This window comes from Gobius niger, assembly GCF_951799975.1.
Source record: "Gobius niger genome assembly, chromosome: 6".
Taxonomy (NCBI): Eukaryota; Metazoa; Chordata; class Actinopteri; order Gobiiformes; family Gobiidae; genus Gobius; species Gobius niger.
In genome coordinates, this window is record NC_136857.1 from 21,458,682 (window position 1) to 21,480,918 (window position 22,237).

General features: G+C 44.3%; 1 protein-coding gene across 1 annotated transcript in view; it reads right to left on the bottom strand.

Annotated features, from left to right (window-relative positions):
• Window positions 1–1,082: 1,082 nt before the first annotated feature.
• Window positions 1,083–22,237, bottom strand: part of itpr3 (inositol 1,4,5-trisphosphate receptor, type 3) — a 36,950-nt gene continuing 15,795 nt past the window's right edge. Inside the window, exons 9-59 of the mRNA XM_079557667.1 lie at window positions 22,017–22,112; window positions 21,859–21,900; window positions 21,533–21,675; window positions 20,923–21,022; window positions 20,664–20,824; window positions 20,372–20,513; window positions 20,120–20,284; window positions 19,861–20,033; window positions 19,632–19,751; window positions 19,450–19,525; window positions 18,751–18,866; window positions 18,360–18,611; window positions 17,641–17,785; window positions 17,404–17,548; window positions 17,124–17,323; window positions 16,936–17,056; window positions 16,732–16,786; window positions 16,295–16,460; window positions 15,931–16,098; window positions 14,965–15,039; window positions 14,505–14,624; window positions 14,297–14,419; window positions 13,996–14,196; window positions 13,765–13,880; window positions 13,492–13,627; window positions 13,273–13,398; window positions 12,982–13,107; window positions 12,608–12,728; window positions 10,171–10,349; window positions 9,899–10,047; window positions 9,606–9,714; window positions 9,296–9,389; window positions 8,683–8,858; window positions 8,442–8,601; window positions 8,079–8,254; window positions 7,714–7,914; window positions 7,477–7,587; window positions 7,238–7,333; window positions 6,934–7,116; window positions 6,642–6,752; window positions 6,176–6,368; window positions 5,979–6,098; window positions 5,617–5,789; window positions 4,996–5,160; window positions 4,697–4,886; window positions 3,783–3,893; window positions 3,497–3,615; window positions 3,201–3,366; window positions 2,912–3,072; window positions 2,220–2,381; window positions 1,083–1,618 (exon numbers count right to left, since the gene is read on the bottom strand). Of these exons, the coding sequence (XP_079413793.1) occupies window positions 1,505–1,618; window positions 2,220–2,381; window positions 2,912–3,072; window positions 3,201–3,366; window positions 3,497–3,615; window positions 3,783–3,893; window positions 4,697–4,886; window positions 4,996–5,160; window positions 5,617–5,789; window positions 5,979–6,098; window positions 6,176–6,368; window positions 6,642–6,752; window positions 6,934–7,116; window positions 7,238–7,333; window positions 7,477–7,587; window positions 7,714–7,914; window positions 8,079–8,254; window positions 8,442–8,601; window positions 8,683–8,858; window positions 9,296–9,389; window positions 9,606–9,714; window positions 9,899–10,047; window positions 10,171–10,349; window positions 12,608–12,728; window positions 12,982–13,107; window positions 13,273–13,398; window positions 13,492–13,627; window positions 13,765–13,880; window positions 13,996–14,196; window positions 14,297–14,419; window positions 14,505–14,624; window positions 14,965–15,039; window positions 15,931–16,098; window positions 16,295–16,460; window positions 16,732–16,786; window positions 16,936–17,056; window positions 17,124–17,323; window positions 17,404–17,548; window positions 17,641–17,785; window positions 18,360–18,611; window positions 18,751–18,866; window positions 19,450–19,525; window positions 19,632–19,751; window positions 19,861–20,033; window positions 20,120–20,284; window positions 20,372–20,513; window positions 20,664–20,824; window positions 20,923–21,022; window positions 21,533–21,675; window positions 21,859–21,900; window positions 22,017–22,112 (7,149 nt within the window). The 3' untranslated portion in view covers window positions 1,083–1,504. The remainder of the gene's footprint in view (window positions 1,619–2,219; window positions 2,382–2,911; window positions 3,073–3,200; window positions 3,367–3,496; window positions 3,616–3,782; window positions 3,894–4,696; window positions 4,887–4,995; window positions 5,161–5,616; window positions 5,790–5,978; window positions 6,099–6,175; window positions 6,369–6,641; window positions 6,753–6,933; window positions 7,117–7,237; window positions 7,334–7,476; window positions 7,588–7,713; window positions 7,915–8,078; window positions 8,255–8,441; window positions 8,602–8,682; window positions 8,859–9,295; window positions 9,390–9,605; window positions 9,715–9,898; window positions 10,048–10,170; window positions 10,350–12,607; window positions 12,729–12,981; window positions 13,108–13,272; window positions 13,399–13,491; window positions 13,628–13,764; window positions 13,881–13,995; window positions 14,197–14,296; window positions 14,420–14,504; window positions 14,625–14,964; window positions 15,040–15,930; window positions 16,099–16,294; window positions 16,461–16,731; window positions 16,787–16,935; window positions 17,057–17,123; window positions 17,324–17,403; window positions 17,549–17,640; window positions 17,786–18,359; window positions 18,612–18,750; window positions 18,867–19,449; window positions 19,526–19,631; window positions 19,752–19,860; window positions 20,034–20,119; window positions 20,285–20,371; window positions 20,514–20,663; window positions 20,825–20,922; window positions 21,023–21,532; window positions 21,676–21,858; window positions 21,901–22,016; window positions 22,113–22,237) is intronic.

Below are 22,237 nucleotides of genomic sequence, written 5' to 3' on the forward strand. Positions count from 1 at the left end.
CAGAAAAGCCACACTTGCAGCTCTCCTCGCACCGACCCTGAGGCCCCAATACACACTAATGGAATCACAAAGAAGAAGCTAGCAGGCTAACAGGCAAAGCTAACTATGGGCTAGCGCCACTTTAAACAGTATTTACAGCCAAGTTTGAGTGAAACAAATATCTCCATTGTGTAATTAGATGTACAATATCACTCTCTCCCTTTGTCTGTTCTGTCAGCATAGTATTTACTCTCACTGACAATTAATGAGTAAAAAAAACGTACCATGCTACGACACCTGCAGTGGCGCTTATGGCCTTTCGGGGCATGAGTTACTTAGTTCTGCTTTAATGACACAATGCCTGTTATTTTCTAATGGAAAAGAATGTCAGTTCTAGCCGCCTTCCTTCCTTTCTTTTCTCTGTACACTGTATTTCCTCCAGATGCCCTTTCTGATTCTCTCAGCAAGGATATTTATTATTTGGTCCCCTTAAAATTTTGAAACCTTTGTCCGTGATAATGGCAATTTAAAATGCACAATCTTTGTTAGAGACTGGGGAGTTTGCTTGAAGCAGTTGTCGATTGTAAAGAGGGGAAAGGCACTGACCGATCCTGAACTATGGCTGAATGTAAACTTTATTTTTGTTGTATTATTCATCAGTATTTGAGACTGAATGTGTCTGAATGAACTGTGTAACCAGCTCCGAGCACTTTGGACCAGTCAGAACTAGAGATAGACTGAAGATGGACCTAATGAACCAACAGAGAACAAGCCGATCAGGACAAAAGTGTTCTGCGGATGGAAAGAATAATGGACTGATGACACATTTACAACATGAAATGACCAATGGACCACTGGTACAATGGAGAGTTTAAACCAGTCAGAACCTGTGATAATGATGACATGTACAGTCTTATAAACCTGTGGAAATGTTAAAAGTGAATAAAAACGTGTTATCCGTGGACAGTGTGTGGCAGTCCATCCTGTGGCAGAGCGTAGAACAAGAGCGTAGTACAAGCACTGAGAAAAAAGATATAAAACACATTATTTTTCATCTAATAATTTATTCATTTACAAATACATTTGTACACCAACTGCAAACCCACGCTGATGTTTTTCAACCTAAAAAGTACTCTTGCAAATCAGCTGAAATAAGACACCGAAACTTAAAAAATAAACAACATAAATAAGACAGTATTAACTATGAATATTAAAACAAACCCGTGTCAGTTTTGTACAAGAGGTTTTCTGTTAGAATCCTTTATTCCTCCAAAAGATAAATAAATATATGATGAAAGTGCTTCAAACATGAATAACTCAAACACCCAAACAACTGTACAGCGGTGAAATGAAGTGGAGACCTAGTGCTAAACCAAGTCTGAAGGAGGGTCTAAACCAGCGCTAACATAAAGAAATGAAACCAGGACTGAATCAGGTCTTCAGGGAACTGGTTGTTTCGATATACGCTAGTTTTTTACGCAAGATTTTGCATTGTTTTAACTCTGGACTTGACCTCAGGACTGGTTCAGGACTTGTAGATCTGGTGGTTCCCTCCGGCGGCACTTGGAGGTCCAGGCGTAGCTCCGCTCTGAACGTCCACAAAGCCCATCCTCTGCCTCCTTTTTCTCTGCTCCGTCATCTACACACATTTATCATACAACTCAGAGAAAGTTCCACTTAAATGGCAACAATATCTTTGTCTTGCTGTATTTATTGTGATATGAAGAGAAGATTGACAGCATTGCACAAATAATTCAGTTTCTCCAAAACAAGCCTGGCTTACTTAAACCAGCTGACTAACTTAGGAAAAGGCTTGCTTAAACAACTAAACCAGGCTTAGTCAAGCCAGATTGAATTTGACACATACAGTATCTCCCTCATGTGAAACACCCACACCCCTCTAGCTTCTTGCTTGCTCTGGTAATGGCAACAAATATATCTCTAGAGAACTGAGTGAGTGACATTTCTGCAAAACAAATCTGTTCTAATACTGTATGTGCTGGATGTTGTACATGTCACTAGAGCGCTACTATTAGTATTCATTAGGACAGTTTTCTTGAAGATCGTTGAATGAAATTCTTTGGTGTTGTAGGAAAGTGTGCGATGAAAAGGCCTCTTGCAGTTGCGAGCCCCTAAGGCTGCAAGAGGAGGCAAAGGCCTTTAATGCCACTTGCACCTGCCCCATAATGCCATGTGATGTTATTGATAATATACACCAGTGTGTGAAATTGAGTCCATACCTGTTCCTTTAGTTCATTGAGCTGCCCTGTCAGTGTAGTAACCACTTTCATGGTTGAAGAGAGTTTGTCCTGGAGCATCCTCATCTCATTCTGCTCTCCATCAGCATCGGTCACCACCAGAGACATGGCCTGCATCCGCGGGAACCAGTCCAGGTTATTGTTCTGCAGACAAACATTAAAAGAGAATGGGAAAAAATTGATCAATTTCATTAGTGTGTCTTCCCAGCCATATGTAAACAAGGAATAAAAAAAACTAGACAAAGGGCTGAACAATATCTGAGTGAACATCTTCAGGTGGAATACAACTGACAGACTAAAATATCAACAGTTAAACTAATTATATTTGTAAAGGTCTACTTCAACCTACAGATTCTGCAGGATTTTAGGCTTACGGTTCTGCTGTTGCAATTTGTTAATTATGACATTCGCATTTTGATTAAATTGCAATCAATTTTGAAGAACCCGACAAGCTAAAAACAGAAACAAAACTGTAGTTATATAAAAAGCTAAATGACTACATCTCCAAAACACCCTAAAATTATGATAAAATCAACCATGTAGAAAAGTCTCTTCTTTATTGTACTTTGTTCATTTTTAAGATGTTGAGCTGTGACCTCAGGAAGCTCAGCTCGGGTGAACCAGAGGTCTCTTCAGTTGCGTCTGGGTGGGTAAGTGATCGTTCTGATCCACACCTTGATCATGTGGGCCACGTAGCTCTCCGGCCCGGTGTAATCAGTCTTGTTCTTCTCTCGCACCAGGACGATGAAGTACAGATACTTCCAGATGTTGTGTTCCATTTTGATGTGCTCCTCAAAGGAAACTGTTTTGTTATCGAACTTGTCTCTCTCCAGACCTGCGCACAGAAGGATGGAACATAGAAAAAAAAAAAAGGAACCAATGCAGACAACATAGAGCAATAGGCCCCTGCAACACCTCCTGAGCCTGCAGTCCATAGTTTTAAAGTTGGATAAAAGAGCGTACCACATATGAAGCAGGTGGTCTTGAGGATCTCCTCCTTCTTCTGCTTCTCGCTCCTCAGATCTGCAAAGGTGTCAATGATCACTCCAAAGATCAGGTTCAGGACGATGATGATCACAATGAAGTAGAAGAGCAGGTCGTACACAACTCGCGCCGGAAACAGCGGTTCCTGCAAAAAACAATCCACAAGCACTCAAAACAGTATACCGCCCTCTGCTGATGGAGCTACCGGAGACCGTAAGTAAAGAGTTTTAGTGAGTCTTCAGGGCCCTTCGGATGTCACACTTAGCCGTACGTACGTTCTTGGAGGGCTTGCGCAGCACGTCTCCCACTCCCCCTCCATTCCTCAGGCCGTGGTTCAGAACCGTGACGATACACATGAGCAGAGTGTCACAGGCGCGTTCGGTGGTGGCTTCCTCTGAAAAATTAAACACAATGAAGCCTCTGCAAAAGCCTGGACACATCAGCCTTCACTCCAAAAAGATCTAACATGAACTGTCCACAAAGGAGGGCTTGATGATGAACTTGACCTATCGTATCTCGGACATGAGCAAACGAAGCAGAAACGTCCCAGACTCCTCTCACCTTCCTCTCCGCTAGCTGCTGGTGCGGCTGAGGTCTCTGTGGTGCAGCTCACTCCATCAGCCGAACAGGAGCGGAGGAAGTCCTGGGCTGCTTCGCTCTGCTCCGCCGCCGCTGCAAGAGAGTTCAAGCTTTTAGATTTGGGTAAAGCCAAACTGGAGAAAATGTGCTTGGTTCAGGTGGGGGTTAAGAGGTTATTTTGACTCTCGGAAATACATCTTTTGACCGTTACATTTTATGACAAAATGATGTGTATGGTTTCGGGTTTGTCCAAAAACATATCCGCAGCTTTCAGGAACAGTGCTTTTCTGGTCCAGCTCAAGATAAACTGCTGAATGTCTCTCCCTGCTCTTCACCCCGTTTCATGCTTAACTGCCCTTAACTACATGGGAGGTGTATTTCTTTAAAGAGGGGGTATTATGCTTTTTTCAATCACATAGCACCAGTCTATCACACACTGCAATGATGACGAAACCTTCTGTTGGTCTGTAAATGCAGTAAATTAGAATAACTGCCTTGTATAAAATTGCTCTTTCAAAATGGCTGTAGTGAATGTCTTGAAATAGGCCTCTGTCTCTTTAAGAACCTCTGACCCTTTCCGACACACCCCCTCCACATGCTGTCTGTGGCATCAGTGGGGAGGGGGCTCTGCTGAGGGGCAGTGGTTGGTTACTCGGCTGGTGATGAAAGCTCGGAGGCGTCTCCAGGAGGTGGGGGTGTTCCTAGTAGGACTCAGGCAAAGCTATCCCTAAAATGGCTGCCATCAGAGTTTTTACAGATTACTCAAACATACGTGAATGTGCCAAGGCAACACTTCAGGCATGTTTTTAACGAGGGAATGACATAATAACATGATGCAAAGCTTGAAAAAGTCGATTTTGCCTAATACCCCCCCTTTAAGAGTGACTGGTCCAAACCGTGAGCGATCTGCGGCAGCGGGTCCACCTCCATGGTGAAGTCGTCCTTGAGACAAAGGAACCCCACGATGGAGAAGAGGTAAACCAGGATCAGAGCCAGCAGCGCCGTGAGGAGGATGGACCTGCCGTTTCGAGTCACACTTTTGATCACATTCAGCAGCGTCTCTTCCTGGTAGATCAGGTCAAAGAGCTGAAAAACACACAGGAGAAAAACAGGCTACAAACTAGGACTGAACCAGGATTAAACAGTCTAAAATTGGATTACACCAGGGCTAGTCCAGGTGTAGAGCTAGACTTACCAGGATGCTGTAGAAGAGCTCGTGCACGAAGAGGCCGAGAGTGGATGTGAGGACATACGCCAGGTGGTACAAGAACTCCATGTCCAGAATCATGGCCTTGTAGCCCATGATGAAGGTCCCGTTGTTCCCCACAAAACTCACCACATACACCACCTTGTTCAGCAGCTGTGAACCACATAACGGGTTTATATCGGTAAAAAATAGATATTGTTACATATGACACTGTAAACCAGGGCTAGGTAATGTTGGTTGCAGGAGGCGGGACAATTTTTCTCCCTGGTCCAAACACAGGGGATCAAACCTCTCCACTACTTTCAGCAAGTGTGTCGCTCATCAGGTACAGCCCATAGATCAACATGTGGGTCTGGAGGTCCTCCCCCAGGTAACCTTTTAAAGGAATTGCTGATGTTTTCTTTTCTTTCATGCCTGCTTTATAGTAATTTACTAATGAATCATGTCATACAGCATCTCCACATTCAGAGCCTTATGTGTAGTGGTGGGCGGAGCTCCAAACAGCTGATTTGCCAACCAAAAAGACAGACTGAGAATTGAGTTGTTTCATCTGAGTGATTGATATTCAATTACATATTCAATACAAAAATAAATATATTCATGTCTTACATTGAGCGTGCCGAGCAGCACCAGAGTGTTGCCGATGCCCAGGTGGTAGACCGACCTCAGGATCATGGCGAAGGTGAGCAGACGAAGTCCGTACTTCTGAGCCAACAAAGCCAAAACCGAAATCCCGGTCAGGATCCAGAAGACCATCAGGAGGATTGAGTCGTCGATAGCACCTGGGACCAGACCAGCTTTAAAAAGTCATATGAACTACTCCCACCAGGGGGCACTCTACCCACTTGACCCACTCACTACACACGTTTTTATACATATTTTCCTCAAAAATGTTAGTTACAAACGGATATAATTAACATTGGCATTTTCAGTAGCAATAGTAGTAGTACTTTAAGTAGCTGTAGGCATACCTTGCCCGGAGTCATAAGGGTAGAAGAAAGCAATGATGAAATTTATAAACACAGCAAAATTAAAGGAGATGGTTCCCCACAAAGTCATCCTACGAGAGAACCAGTACAGCACCGGCATACCTGAAAGCATCATATAGATAGATTAAAACATCAACAACAATATCTATCTATAAAACAGCAGTACTTCCTTCACTTACTCCTGAGTTTCTTCTGCCACTCCATCTCTCCGTGCAGGAAGGAGGTTTGTTCAAAGAAGTGTGTGACCTTGGAGCCCTGCTCGTCCTGCTCCGTCGTGTTGAACACTCTGACCTTAGACTCCTCGGTTAGAAACTCACAGATGGGGTGAACGGGGAACACAATCCTCTCCATGCTGCGATCCTCACGTACAATCTGAAAAGACATTTTATGACAACAACTACTTTGACATACATTGCTGCAGATATTCATATACAATGAGAGGACAAAAGTAAAGAGTTCGAAATAACAAATGAATCCGTTTAATTATTGTAAGATGAATGTTAGAAGCAAACTGGTTGAGCTCTGACAAATGGCTACAACTCGATGACTGGATTCAGAACATTATCAAGACTCTTGTTAGGGGAATTTGATCTACAAGTATTTACTTAAAGTGGCCCGAGAGTTTTAAGCAGGAAATGTTCAGACCTCAATCTGAGCCGTGAGCTGGTCATAGTAGTCCAGAGGGTCCTGCTCCACTACAACAGCGGGTCCTCCAGACTTCAACATCTGAGAGAGCGGTCGATTATTCAGGTTCAGCTGTGAGGCAAATAAGAACTAAGTCAGGACCAGGAAACAGGACTAAATTGTAATTTAAACAGCGCCTCACTAGGACTAATCCAGGCTTTAACCGGAGCTAGACAAGAACCAAAGCAAGCCAGAAGTAAATCAGCACTAAACCTGATCAAAACCAAGCCTATCCCCGGTCCCTGGTGCGTACCATGGAGCTGAGGCTATCGTCTCCCTCCTGTTGTCGCTTCAGAGACTTGAGAAGGCCCTGGAGGATCTTGTTATGAGGAGACAGCTGCTGGGCCAAGATATAGATGTTATGGCCAACGTCCTGAGGAGAAACTTCACCCTCACAGTCTGGGTCCTGCTGGTACAGCTTCTTTATCACGTCCATCTGTGGAGACAAGACTGCGCTGTTTGTTTTGCTCATGAAGAGAGAATCACAAAAGGAAAACCCGAGAGTTTTATGAATGTAGCATGAGATATTTTTTAGTAGTTTGTTGTAGGCTTGGTACCAGTTCTCTCGGTCTGAGGTTGAACAGGATCCGCTCCGCATTCTCATTATCGTGACGACTCTCCATCAGAGCCAGCAGCAGCTTTGACGCATTGTCCTGGAAAAGAAAATAATACTTTGATGGGTGTATGGTTAATAAAAAGTTGGTGTGGTTGAAGAGCCCACTGCAAGAGCTTGTTACGCTCAGGAGAAATGAACACTTTTCTGTTATATCTTAGAAACTGTGGTGTTCCTACAGACCTTGAGCTCCAGCACCATGTCCATGCGGTAGCGGCAGAGGGGGCTGATGTCATTGAGGATCAGCGCTGTGATGATATCGATGCCATTTGACTCATGAGTCACAATACATGTCTGAAGTAAATAAAAACAGCAACATGCATTTAAATACATAATATATCATCGACTATTGACAATTAAAACGACTTGGCAATGACGGAATAAGTCAGTGAATAAAAATGAATGAAAATCATCTCTTACCTGGTTCTCCTGGCACGGCCCTTGGCAGTACTCGGTCAGGGTCTCCAGGGTCTGGGTGATCAGGGGCACGTTGGATTCGTTGATGTAGAGTCCGAGAAGACCCAGCCCTCCGGTGGTACTCCCGCACATGATGTCCAGGAACTGCAGCGTCTCACACACCAGGTTATAGTTGGTCTTATTGTTCTGGCACCGCAGGAAGTTCTGGAGACAAGAGACACGGTTTAGTCCTGGTTCAGACACAGTTTAATCTCGGTAGTACTGGTTTAGACCTGTTTTAGTCTTACTTCATCCCTGTCTAGTGCAGACTCTACCGCTTGTGTAGAGTGCCAGTTATTACCCAGGTTTGGGTTTGATAAAGCGCTCACCTGCAGGTCGTTGTTGTGGTTCTCGCACAGCAGTTGGAGGAAGCGTAAAATAGGCTTCATGATGGTGACGGCTGGACCCATCTCAGTCTCGACCTCCTTCTGCTGTGGCTCTGCATGAGGCAAGACCGGGCTGTGGACCATGAGAGGCCCGGTAAGCATCAGCCCTGTCGGAGACCCTTCAGAGCAAAAGAAAAGACAGAGGGTTAGACGTTGAATTGGGACAATAAGAGACACAAAACAAGGTGGCGTAAAAAGCCATAATGGAGTTGGGAGAAACTGACAAGATGTTCAACTAATTGGTTTTTCATGTTCAGCCAAAAAGGAAAAAACAGAACAACAGTGACCACTTCTGCTCTGACTGACCTGGATCAAGCTCCTTCTCATTGGCCTTGTGGCTCATTTCTCCCACGTTCACAGACACCGTTGCTTTAATGTCTGTCTGCGCCTCCTTCATCCGGTCGTTCAGGACTTTGAAGAACTTCTCTGACTTATTGTCACCCATCATCAGCTTATAGAAGGAGTTCTTAGAGGAATGGTCAGGACAAAATGCATTTACATAGCTGTGATTTAACATAGAACAAAGTGGCAAGTAGTTGATTTTTACCTGTATCTCCGTATTCCCCCCCTCCAGCAGACAGATAGCCAGCTGAATGCTCTCCTGGAAGATCTTTTCGTTCTTGGTGCTCATCACTAAGTCGGTGAACAGTTTGGTCCCTCCTTCTCGGTCAAGGCGGCACTGAATCGCCGCGACAGTCGCCCAGTCAATCTCCTGCTCCGGGCCTGACCAAAACATAATCTCACTTGTCATTACGGTCTACCTTTATTATCTATGTCACCCGTGTTTTGTGTACTCTGGGATAAGAATTTGTTGAATGATAATAAAAAACATAGTAGGGAAATTGAAAAACAAAAAAACACTTTCTAGACAGCCTGTGTTGGAGTCAACTGGTACAAAATGAGCTTGTGATTGGGCGAATGGTTCCTTGTTAAATAAAATGCTCTGAATCTCATTGAGTTTAAAAAGCACTGTATAGCTGTGATAATGATGAACTGGTTTTACATCAGATGTCATTCCCTACATGACCCTTTGTATGAATGAGTATGAAACTTGTTTTGTATCTTTGGCTATATTACTGCTGTGCTCCTTCGCATGTATAATATTTCAAAAATGGCTGTAATCTGTTCCTAAGGTTGTGCGTTTGTGTTTCGGTGTTTACCTGCAGACATGAGTTCTGCCAGGTCTGATTTAGGGCTGTTCTTTTTGCTTGGAAACAGATAATTCTGCAACAGCACTTTCCTCAGAGAGATTCCCTGAAAAATAAAAAAACACATACAGTATGAAACCAGCTTTATTCCTTCAAAGTATTACCATAACACGGGCAGACACTGTTATTAAAATCTTCCAGACGCAGATGTTTTAAAAAACAAATTGATAGAATAAAATTTAAATACATGCACTTCTGCATAATCTGCATAATAATAATAATAAAAGTACTGATAAAAGTAAATGGTCTTAAGGAAGGAGACCTTTTCATCAAAGTCCAAGGTGCGGATCAACATCTCCTGCAGGGTCCTGAGCACTTTGATACAGAGCTTCTCTTCAGCGGACATCAGGGCTTTAGTATGCTGGATCAGTCTAAAATACACACAGAGCCAACAGTGAATCCTCTAAATCATCCATCATCTTTTTTTTTTTTTTTTTAACTAACTCCAAAACCTTCCTCTGGGTCTCTTGTATCCTAAAGACATAAACATCAGGGCTGCACAATTAATTCCTATGATATCAAAATTGCTCTACTCTTATTATCTTATGATCTCACTTGGATATGAAGCCTCCGGACTCGCAGCGATGTCTGGCATCTGTTCCCTCAAGAAACAGCAGTTCTGGCTGATGCAGGACATCCACCAGAACTGAGAGCTCTGCGTTCACTAAAGGCTTCAGCCGCAGCTCCAGAGTGTTAATCATGTCCTGAAATAAAATACAAACAATTTCCTTTGGTCAAAAACTGAAATATCATTCCATCCACTTCAATTAATAGAATTCAGATCTAAAAAGCAATGACCCAAGTGGATTTAAAACTATTGACTTTACCTGTAGCTTTTCGATGATATTCTTGTAGTCCCAGGGGTTGCTAGGGGCAACGACTCGAGACGTTCGAGAGGACTTATAGCTGGGATTGGCACGCGAGAGAGAGTTCAGAGCTGAGGTGGACAACATGGTGTTGATCTGGGCCTCAAGGTCCAGAGGGATGGAGATGGAGCGGCTTTTAGCTGCGGACAGAGAAGACAATGAAACAGGGGGATAAAAGGAAGTAGTTATAGGTTGCTTTGTGCCAATACAAACCTTTTTATAAACAGTGAAATAACTCTTACAACATGAAGTCATTTAGCCAGACTCACCTGTATTTTAAAGTGGGCGGGGGTACTGTCCTCTGTATTCAAAGTAGGTGGGGCTACACTCATCTGTATTTCTATGCGGCGGGGCAATATTTACAATTTTGCCAATAAGTTTACAGGTGGATTCGTTACTCATAGTTAGGCTGTGTGAAGCCATTTAAGGTGAAACAACTGAGTTTGTAATTTTTAAATCATAATGAAATGAGGAATCACCCTCCTTAGCCTCCCCGGTAAGGTCTACTCCAGGGTGCTGGAGAGGAGGATCCGGCCGATAGTTGAACCTCGGATCCAGGAGGAACAATGCGGTTTTCGTCCTGGTCGTGGCACACTGGACCAACTCTATACCCTTCATCGGGTACTCGAGGGTTCGTGGGAGTTCGCCCAACCAGTCCACATGTGTTTTGTGGATCTGGAGAAAGCGTTCGACCGCGTCCCTCGTGGTGCCCTGTGGGGGGTGCTCCGGGAGTATGGGGTCCGGGGCCCTCTGCTAAGGGCTGTCCGTTCCCTGTATGACCGCAGCAGGAGCTTGGTTCGCATTGCCGGCAGTAAGTCAGACCTGTTCCCGGTGCGTGTTGGTCTCCGCCAGGGCTGCCCTTTGTCACCGGTTCTGTTCATTACTTTTATGGACAGAATTTCTAGGCGCAGCCAGGGGCCGGAGGGTGTCCGGTTTGGGAGCCTCAGAGTCTCATCTCTGCTGTTTGCGGACGATGTTGTTCTGATGGCTTCAACGAACCAGGACCTTCAGCACGCACTGGGGCGGTTTGCAGCCGAGTGTGTAGCGGCTGGGATGAGGATCAGCACCTCCAAATCCGAGGCCATGGTTCTCCACCGGAAAAAGGTGGCTTCCCCTCTTCAGGTCGGTGGGGAGTCCTTGCCTCAAGTGGAGGAGTTCAAGTATCTCGGGGTCTTGTTCACGAGTGGGGGACGGATGGAGCGTGAGATCGACAGACGGATCGGTGCGGCGTCAGCAGTGATGCGGTCGCTGTATCGGTCTGTCGTGGTGAAGAGGGAGCTGAGTCGGGTGGCAAAGCTCTCGATTTACCGATCGATCTACGTTCCCACCCTCACCTATGGTCATGAGATTTGGGTCATGACCGAAAGGACAAGATCGCGAATACAAGCGGCCGAAATGAGTTTCCTTCGCAGGGTGGCTGGGCGCACCCTCCGAGATCGGGTGAGGAGCTCAGTTACCCGGGAGGAGCTCGGAGTAGAGTCGCTGCTCCTTCACGTCGAAAGGAGCCAGCTGAGGTGGCTCGGGCATCTGTTTCGGATGCCTCCTGGTCGCCTCCCGCGGGAGGTGTTCCAGGCATGTCCTAGTGGGACAAGGCCTCGTGGAAGGCCCAGGACACGGTGGTGGGACTATGTCTCCGAGCTGGCCTGGTGTCGCCTCGGGGTCCCCCCAGAACAGCTGGAGGAGGTGTGTGTGGATCGGGAAGTTTGGGCATCTTTGCTGAGACTGCTGCCCCCGCGACCCGGCCCCGGATAAAGCGGAAGAAAATGGATGGATGGATGGATAATGAAATGAATCAAAATAAAGTACCAAAATGACCCTGTTTACACACCCCAGTTCCTAATGTGTGTGCATTTAGTATCAATGCCAGCTTGGAGTCTCTGTTGTGGTGAAGGTTTTGTAAATAATCTAATGGTAAAGTGGCCCATTGTTCAAAAAGCCTCCAGGTCCTGCAAGTTCCTGGGCTGTCTTGCATGAATAACGCATTGGAGCTCTTCCCACAGTGGTTCATATTGAACCACAGTGGAGCCGCTTTACCATTAGATTGTCATTGATGCTAAAAGGGGCAATGCGCAGTATTAGGAACTGGGGTGTGTAAACCTTTCATTTTGGTATTTTATTTTGTTATGGGGATTTGATATGAGTTTACACTTTTTTTTTCACAATAAATGGCTTCACAACATCACTGACCATGAGTGAAAAAAAGATGTTGTGTTTTCATTCATATTCTTTGAGCAATCGCCAAAAAATCCACCAGGGTGTGTAATCTCATTGGCACAACTTTACCTGTATTCAAACAGGGTGGGGCGACGCCTGTGCCAGGGCTAGACTTGCCTGTATTTAAAAGTAGGTGGGACTACACTCAATTGTATTTATCAAGGAGGGGTGGGGCTAGACTTACCTGTCATGGCCAGAGTCTTGATGCAGGTCTCGACCTGAATTCGGTGTTGCTGCTGGAGCCAGGGGCAGTCCAGGAGTCGAACCGATGACTGCAGCAGCTGTGTCACTATGGTGTGATGAGTCTGAACACGAAAAATATTAAGTATTTAATTATTTTTCTGCAATGCTGAAGGCCAACACAGTGATTAAGAAATAAGAATCATGTGAAAGACAGTTCAACTCTGCAGATCTCAGAAGATAAGGTGTAGCCCAACACTAAAGTATGTTGTTTAATTATGTGCATCAGATAAATCACTGTGTTCAAACAACATGTAGGAAAGACAGAACAGCAGGCAAACTGCAAACTGGAGTGCTACTTGAAGAGTGAGCTTTTACCTGCAGACTGGTGCTGTTCTCGGAGAAAGGTGAGCTGAAAAAGGCTGTGATGGTGTCAAACACAACGTTGATGATGTACTTCTCTAGGATGGGATCAGACAGACGCTTCTCACGTTTGTTACACACCTGAAAACACAGAATGAGCAGGTTCATCCAAAAATTATGAGCACATTTTTTTACTATTAAAAATATAATAATATGCCATCAAAGTAAGGAATTGATAATAAATTAAAGCAGAATCATTTGAAGCCTATCCTTTTCCCAACTCCCAGATAAGGTTCTTATATGTACCCGAGCCATGTCCACTGTAAAGTCTTCAAACAGTTTCCAGATGTGGTTGGACGTGTAGATCTCCTTCATCTCCACCTCAGTGTCCACGTAGCAGTGGTTGACGAAGTTGACATAGGCGATTTTCACCTGAACACATGTAATAGAATTTAACAGCACATGCTTTAGAAGAACAGTATCACCAGGACAAGGTCTGACATGAATAAAACTGCTCAAACACACCTCGGTGATGCAGTCATCATGCGTGACCACTCTGACCACATCCTCTAGGGGCAGTAGCGAGGTGCATTTGATCTCGGTGTAGACGTTCTTCCCCTCGGCGCAGGCGGCCAACAACTCCACCAGAGAAATGTGATACCTAAAATTACACATGAAATTAAGTCACGGTCTATATTAAAACGACAAATCAGTGATCCCTACAAAACAAACACAAAGCTACTTTTTGTTTTACTACTTTGAGAGTTCTCTAGGCCTCAGTCAGGCCTAGTTTCTCACCGCAGTGGGCTGTGCTCCTGCACCCCCTCCCTGCTCTCCGCCATGAGCTGCAGCATCACGTTGAACGAAGCCTTATCGTTGTAGAAGACCACCACATCTTCACCAGCGTTGGTCAGCTACGGAGACATTTCAATCTCAATTTATTGCTCTGGCTTTAAACAGTTTAAAAACAGTTTACTAAGTCTGGCCTGCAGTGTGTGAGTGCAACCCTTAGTCTCACACTGGTAATACCTCAGTCATGATCATGTCCTGGCACTTCTTCACATATTTCCCCTCTGCTTTGATGATGGTGTGCAGGAAGTTGAGGTACTGCACGTGGCGGCCGTGCGTGGCGAGGCAGTGGATGAAGTGCTGGAGGACACTCTCGGAGATCTCAGTGCAGAGCTGGTAGTTGTTACTGAAGATGTGCTGCACCGTCTCGGCTTCTTGAAGCTGCATAAAACAATGGAAAGGGAAGGTTTTGTTTTTAACATTGCAAAACCATGATGAGAGCAGTACATGTTGAAAGCAAAATACAGTAAAGGGTCCATACTCCAGGGTTGAGGAACAGGCTGAGGTTCTTGTGCAGCAGCGCCTGGTTCTCCTGGTTCCCCAGACAGAACCTCTGCAGGAACTGATGTGTGTAACGGATGATCTCCTGCATCTTCACATCGTTCTGAAAGAGGAACGAACAGAAGAAAACTGAAGTGAGGGCCTTAACTGGTGATGATGAGGTTATTGTTTTGGTACAACAGCTTTACCTTGTCGTATGACACTTGAAGCAAGTCCAGCATGACTTTGTGAGCACCCATGTTCTTTAACAGTCTCTGCTGCTTCTTCCACACGCCACTGCTGCACATTTTGTTAAGACGCTCCAGGATCTGAGGGAGACAGTATTCATCAATCTCCCCCTCAGTCTGACTCTGCAGGCTCTAAACATTAGCGGCATGATTCAGTTCAATGTTCTCTGGCTTTCCAAAAATATGTTTGGATCAGTGTTTTTGCAATGAACACTTCAGATACTTTCTATTATCTTCAGTAAAGGAGATGATTTCAAGTATATGCAGGATTACGTCTCTGTTGAGAAAAAAAAAATGTAAACACTGTATTTTGACCCAGAAGCCACCAGCAAATTGGAATTCAGAACCAACCAACATTTACACATTCACCACCAAAACGTCAGACTCCCCCCAAGATCCACGACTTTAGAAACTCTCTGACCTCTTTGACCTTCTGGTAGTTCTCATTTGTCTTCTCCAGCTTGTCCTTCTTCACCACAGGCTCCTCTTTTGCCCCCTACAGGTCAGGAAAAGGAGTGAAGACATAGGACGGTACAACATACTAAACACATAAACCCAATCAAATAAAGTAAGAAAGAGCACATTAAAGAAAAAATAATGATCAAATTGGTCCACATTAACAGAAAAAAAACAAAAGAAGAGAATAGAATAGAAGAGAATAGAAGAGAGAAGAGAAGAGAATAGAATAGAAGAGAAGATACTCCCAGCCCAACCAGAACCACAGCAGAACCAGCCAAGCCACAAACCCAGGTTTAATGGGATGCTGATGTGTTGTGTGAGTAATATTAGAAGCACGGGTTTGCAGGTTTTGTATAATTACTACTGCAGATGGCGAAAGACAATGCAGTAAAGGAGTTATTTTACTAGATGAAATCAAGCCACAAATCTGAAAAGTCGCTTGGTCATTAGTGCTGGTTAATGTGTTAGTTAAGCACTTGAATTGGAAATAAATAATTTTAAACATTACATAATAAGCTTCTTCCCATTCCACCCATACCTTCAGTAAGTCCATCCTCACCCCAGTCACCTATTGTCTGTTCTTTCCCTTCTTCTCAGCATATCCTCTCTCCACCGATTCTCTTTTTCCCTCGTGCCCCATATTTGTCTTCTTTTCATCTTTCTTTTTGCCTATTGCCGTGTTCAAGGAAACTGGAAGCTTGGTATTTTCCCACTTGAGAGTTTGTCTGACCCTAGAGTGTTAAACCACATGGCTAAAGCTGAATGCTAATGTGATATGAATGTCTCTTCACACTAGATATAATTCAAAACTTGAGGGTCGGATGTCTCCTAGTTAACAGTTACCTGGAATACTGTATATTCCCTCTGCCCCACTTCTTTCTCCTCTCCTCGTTCCTTTATCCTGTTTCCTCCTTTCTCCCCACCTCACCTCAATTTTCTCCTTCTTCTCGTCCTTCTTCTTGTCTCCTCCCTTCTCTTTCTTCTCTTTCTTCTCAACCCACAGCTCAGATTTTTCCACCAGTGTCCGCAGTCGGTCCAGATCCGCTTTGATCAGCTTATAGTTCTCCACGTCCTGGCCAGTGATCAGCAGTTGCACCTGAACACAACGTGGAAATACAAACCTTAACCACAGCACCTGAACATATCACACAGAAATGAACAAAGGAATCGTCCACTTCAGCAACCGTCAAAAGGGTTTTCATGCATTCAGGTTTTTCTCTGTGGATTCATAAGACTTTGTTATCCACATTCTCATTCCCATCTTTCAATACAAAGTAATATTCATGTGAAACCTGTTTGAAGGTGTGTAAAAGCTCTTGTCTCTGGCTAAAGTGGCGGAACAGCAGTTGCAGCGCCCCGGACACTAGAGGGGGGTAGTTGTGCATCGTGAGATGGATCAGAACTCGCAGTAACATCCTTCCACCTTCGTCGTCCACCTCCAGGACACTGTTCCCTTTCCTGTACATATTGATAATACCATAATGTGACAGAAATAACAGAATAATACTATAATAAAAGCTATTTCTGTCGGCAGCTCACACTCCACATTCACGGAGGGTGTATGGGTTAACATGGGCACAACACCAGTATGTTCGAAGTGTTGGGACTCAATTGCCAACCTTCAGGCTCATGGGGAAACGCTTTACCACTGAGCCACTCACTAAAGACATATGAAATGCTTGGCTAAAGATGGGTTCATAAATTCAAAACTTTCTTTCCAAGAACTCACCCGACTCCAAACATGGCCTCAGCTTGCTCTCCAATCAGCTGCAGGTTTATGGCAGCTGCATGAAGACAAAAAACACAGAACTGATGGTTCTGGCCTGATAGATGTACGGGACCACGATGTGGTTCAGGTTCAATCCTAGTACTGGTCCAGGTCTCTGTGGTTTCTGTCGGTTTAGTACTTTAGTAGCTTTAAGTTGGGTCTTACCTGCAGTCTCCATGTTGGTGGTGGCGTCGGCATCGGCCATAGGATAAACCTCCACAAACTCCTTCTTAAACACGGACAAAAGGAACGAGAGCCGGTAATCCAGCCGCACGTTCAGGATGAACTGAAGAAAGAAAACAGGGTTAGGATTAGGCCTTGAAGACATCCGAACCTGCAAATATGTTTTAAACCTGCAGGATCTCCAGGATCTTCAGCTTGGTGTCCATCACAGTCAGGTCCATGTTCTCAATGCTGTCTTTGCCTCGCTGCGCTTCAAGTGCATGTCCCGCCCCCCTCGGCCCGGGACCTCCAAATATGGACTGTTTCCTGTTCAGCACCATGGTGGACATCATTTGCCCCATGCCGTGGATCGACCGCTTCACATTTTTGCCTAAAAACATGGAATACACTGGTTAGCGGCTGGTTTTGTGGAAATACTGTCAGTTTCCATGTAATGTTTACTGTTTGCACCTGCAGACTCCTCGTGGAACATAGGTCCGCTGTGAGCAGGATTTGGTCGACAGTCGATGATTCCTAACAAAGTCCTGGTCAAACGCAGAAGCTCAAAGAAACTGTAGAAACCGAAATAGATGAGATGACGGGCCAAGCTCACCACCTGGAAAATAATGCACAGTTGTACTGTAGCTGACTTTACAACAGCCCCCCAGTGACAGCTCTGTGGGTGCGCAGCTTCCCTCAATGCCTGACCTCGTACGTGAGCTTATTCTTCTCCTCGTTGTGGAAGGGCAGCTCGTCATTCAGGACATTGTTGAGATAGTCCTCCATAAAGACCATAGTGTTGGAGAAACGGTTCTTCTTGTTGTCTCGACTGTCATCCATATTTGAGTCATAACTAAAAACATAAAACATAAAAAAAAAATGTCTTCAGAATGGGTAATATTTGACTTGCCGTAAATACACATTCATATACTTTGACTTGACTAAATCATTAATTCAATTCTTTATCTTACCTGTCCTACATTCCTTTGTGGATTCTGGATCTGGCATAAGGCCCGGATGCTCCTACTTAGTGTAATTCTGATTTATTGCTTCTTTGGTCTGAACCAGTATTATATTATATTATATCAGTTTAATCTGCATTTAAATCTGATCTAGGGCAGCTTTTTAAATTCTTCTGTTTTCATTAGGGTCAATCCTTTGTTTTTACTTTTAGTCAAATAAAAGCTTTTATGTGGCTACAGGAGATTTTATTGGTGAAAAATATCTCTAAAAACGTCTGAACACAGACCTGACTCATAACATAGCTCGGAGCTTGTTTCCGTGGAGATGTGGCGTCTGATTTTTTTCACCCATTTAACAGCCCTTAAGTCATAGCAAAAAGTCATCTCGAATGTTGCACAGTGTGGCTTTAAATCCTGGTGTAATCCTGTGTTCTCCTCATGTGTAAGGATATATTTAACTCTTACTCCTTGATAGAAATAGAAGTTGGGATCTCGGTCCAGAGGCGGGCGAACTTGACGGGGGTGACCAGCTCTTGAGGGTCGCGGTCCACATGAGCGTGGAGCATGAGTCTGCAGAAGGAGGCGCGCAGGTCGAACGGCAGCGTCTCGTCCATGATGCACAGAAAGATGAGGTCAATGTCCAGCTGCTTCGAGATCTCATCTATGGCCAAGTACTGTCGGTCCAGGCACATGCGGGCGAACAACTTCAACTGGTATCTGAACGAAATGAACACAATATTTCCCGATTAGCCTAAATATTGCATTCTGATTTTTGTAGCCACCACAGTATCAAGAGAGGAAGTAAGGGCAGAGGCTACGTGACACATGCTGTACAACAATAACAGGACGGTTTCACCTGTAGTAAGTGAGTACGTTCTCGTCATGAGCGTTTCCTTGTCTCGCCTCTTGAGCCAGCTGTCTGATGCCCTTCTCCTGACGTTCATTCGTTTTATCGATCCACATCAACCACACCTACAGGAAGTCAATGGCACACACTTTATTTTAACTTATTAACTTACTATACATGCGTTTCCAGCGACATCGCACATAGTTCCGACTGCCATTTTGAATACCTAAGTGGAACTATGCAGTACTACAACAATATCTCTACTCAGGATGATAAAACACGACCCCAGCGACACACGTTTATGTGAAGAAACCAGCATGTTGTCCAGATGTAGCTGTGTTTAAGCTGCTGAGGAAATACTACAGTAACAGCTCCGCTCTGACCTCTGTCACATGTTCAATCCAAGGCTTTGGAGTGTGGTTCAGGGCTTTTTCTTGGAGAGGTCAGAGCTGAGCTGTTAAAGTTAAATGCTAACCAGTAGCATGATAATGTCTTGAGCAGCTTAAACAATGACTCACTGATTTCTTCACTAAACATGCGCTCTCTGGGGCCGCGTTTTTATTGTAATCTTCCTGAGCATTGATTACAAGTACATGTTGTACTACTGCATAATTCTACTGCGGCATTCAAAATGGCCGCCATAACAACAAAAGTCACATGACTGAAGGGCATGTATTATTATTATTGAAGAAGCTGTCAGAGATCTACCTCATCTTCGTCACCAAATTCGTCCAAATATTCCCCAGTGCCAGCGCTGGGAGGAGTCTCTTTAGGAACTCGCCGCCTTGAACCAAATATATCCACAGTTTAGCAGGTATCAAAGATTGTACAAATGACACAGTGGTGTTAATCTGCCTATATTAACATTAGTGATCGATAAAAGGTCTCACTCGGTCTTGATGAGGATATCCTGGTTCTTGGGATCCAAAACGCATTTACAAATGAGCTCCTGAGTCACTGGGATTGCCACATTATTAGACACGCATAAGTCTGATAGGTAGTCCAGAAATCTATTACAAATAACAGATTAGAAATATATGTACAGTAAATACATGACCAAAATGAGACGTCATTCCAAAATGTGCACAATTACATTCGGAATAGATATAATATTCTCACCTGGGCTCCCTATTCTTCCGGACCAGACTGACAAACGTCTCCACCTCCGTCTTAGTGATGTGCTTCTCCAGGAGTTTTCTGTTGTTGTGGAGTAACGCGGTGATGGTGTCTTCGGCTAAAATGTCATAGCCGATTTGACTCTGCATCACTCCAAACTGCTTCGCAATGTGCTCCTGTGAGATCATATTTAATCCTAATTCAGAACCAGTTTAATCCTAAAGAAGTCGCGCTTTAGAAGTGGGTTTGACCCGATTCAGACCTGGTTTTTGCGGTAGTCATCCTGGGAGTGTCTGAGGACTCTGTAGCACAGTCGGAGCATGTACTGATACGGAGCGTTCTTCTGGTCACACAGCTCCTCGAGGCGCAGCAGAGGACCCTCCTCCTCACCACGATCCTTAAACGGGGCCTTTAGAAGACCAAAGACCTGGAGAATAAAACAAGTGAAGACAGGGGTGAAACGACTGCATGTGTCATCATCATCACAGACTGACATTGTTGACAAGTGTTGGACCTGTTTGAGGATGTTCTGCTCCCTCATCAGCTTCTGCCTCTCTCGGTTTGGTTTGGACATCACCACGTCCAGAACCGGCTGCCCGCTGTTCAATACGTCAGCCACAAAGAACACCAGGTCCTCCAGCAGCTTCACCGCAAACCTGAGGAGGAGAAGGCACAGCACCAAGTCAGAGGGCGGGACAAATATAAGAATTTAAAGAGATGTGGAAAAGTTTTATTGACGTAGGAGATGTATCTACTCTCTCCGTTAACCCTCTCCTCGGTTCCCACCCACTCCTCTCTCTCCTCACCTCCTGTCGTTGGGGCTGATGAAACCCTGGTTAAACTGGTCCACCACAGAATTCAACATGGCGGAGGCGTCATTTGCAAAGTCCAGATCTCGGATTTCCATGACGGGAACAGAGACGATGGCGAAGGCTTCTTTGTCCTCTTTTGTTGGACATGTCCCCAACTAAAACAGACACAGTCAAATAAAGCATCAAATAAAGTATGTATTTGAACGTGCATTAAGCTTAACAGTATGTTCTTATTCAAAAAATAAAAACATACCATTAATCGAATAGGGCGCTCCTCGTCCACGTCGATGGGGACATTGGTGCTCTGTATCCAGGTGTTGGTGCAAAGGTGTCTCAGACGCACGTACGAATTCCTACAGCACACAAACACAGCACAAGTTAAAGGAACTATACCTGATTGTTTTGCTAGTTATGGAATTACATTTGTTTTGTCCTCCTTCAGCATGTTGTAAACTCACATTTGTTGGGAGAACACTGTGCAGCTAATTATACAGCATTTGCATCAATTTCATGAACTTCCAGGCGACTTTTCTGGCATTTTGGTGAAAGTGACCCTGAAAAGTGACCCTGCAAGTTGTGAAATGTGCCTATGAACAAGTCCCTGAGAAAAATTGGGATGCAAGAAATACGGGTATTTCTTTAAGATTAATGCGACTCTACCAACGTTAACAGGTTTCAGAAGTGTCTGAAAGTGATACTGATATGGAAATGAATATAAAGGCATTTAACAGTGCGGTATGATCAAGTGAATGGTCGGCAAGACAAGAATACAGTAATCAACAATAAAATAAAAACAAAACAATAAAGAAAGAAAGTCGCGGAGCATTAAGTGGTTAAGGGAAACAAAGGATAAGTATTTTTACCTGGGTACAAAGGAGTCTGTCTTCTGCAGAGTGGTTGGGTCCAGCTCGAACAATGAGGCGATGTCGTTGCCGTGAGGAACTGCCACCAATTTGTATTTGATCCTTTCTCCATGAGAGCGTTTGCTACTGCGGCTGCCGTCCATCTAAGGTCAGTGTTAAAGCGCACTGTCAGGGTTAGCTTATGATCAATTTAACATATTCTACAGTCTTATTTGATTTGAACAAAGATAATACACAATGATCCTTCACAAACTCATATACAATTTTAATATGTGTTATTATATATGTTTGTAAAGAAAGACTGTAAAACAATGAATGTGACTTACAGAAGAGGAGAGCTCCAAGTCTCCTTTGTATCCTGGGTTTTCCTGAAACACACAAAATCTAGTTTCTGTATCCTTTTTTTGTATTTATATACATGTTTATATTCATTATAAGTTTCTATCAGATGAATGTTGTTATAGACGACAATGATGATGTTTACCTCCGCTGCCAGGTAGTTCCCTGTGGCCAAGTGTTTGAACCTGTACAGACTGTTCCAGTGTCCAGCTCCTCCGCGGCAAGGGTCATGGTGAACCACCTAAAATAAACAAAACCCAGAGAGATTTAGGGAGATTTACAGGAGATTTAAGGAGATTTTTGGATGTACTTAGGTGAAGGAGAACATGTAGTTAGAGAGGTAAAGAGGAGAGGGTTAGATGGGGC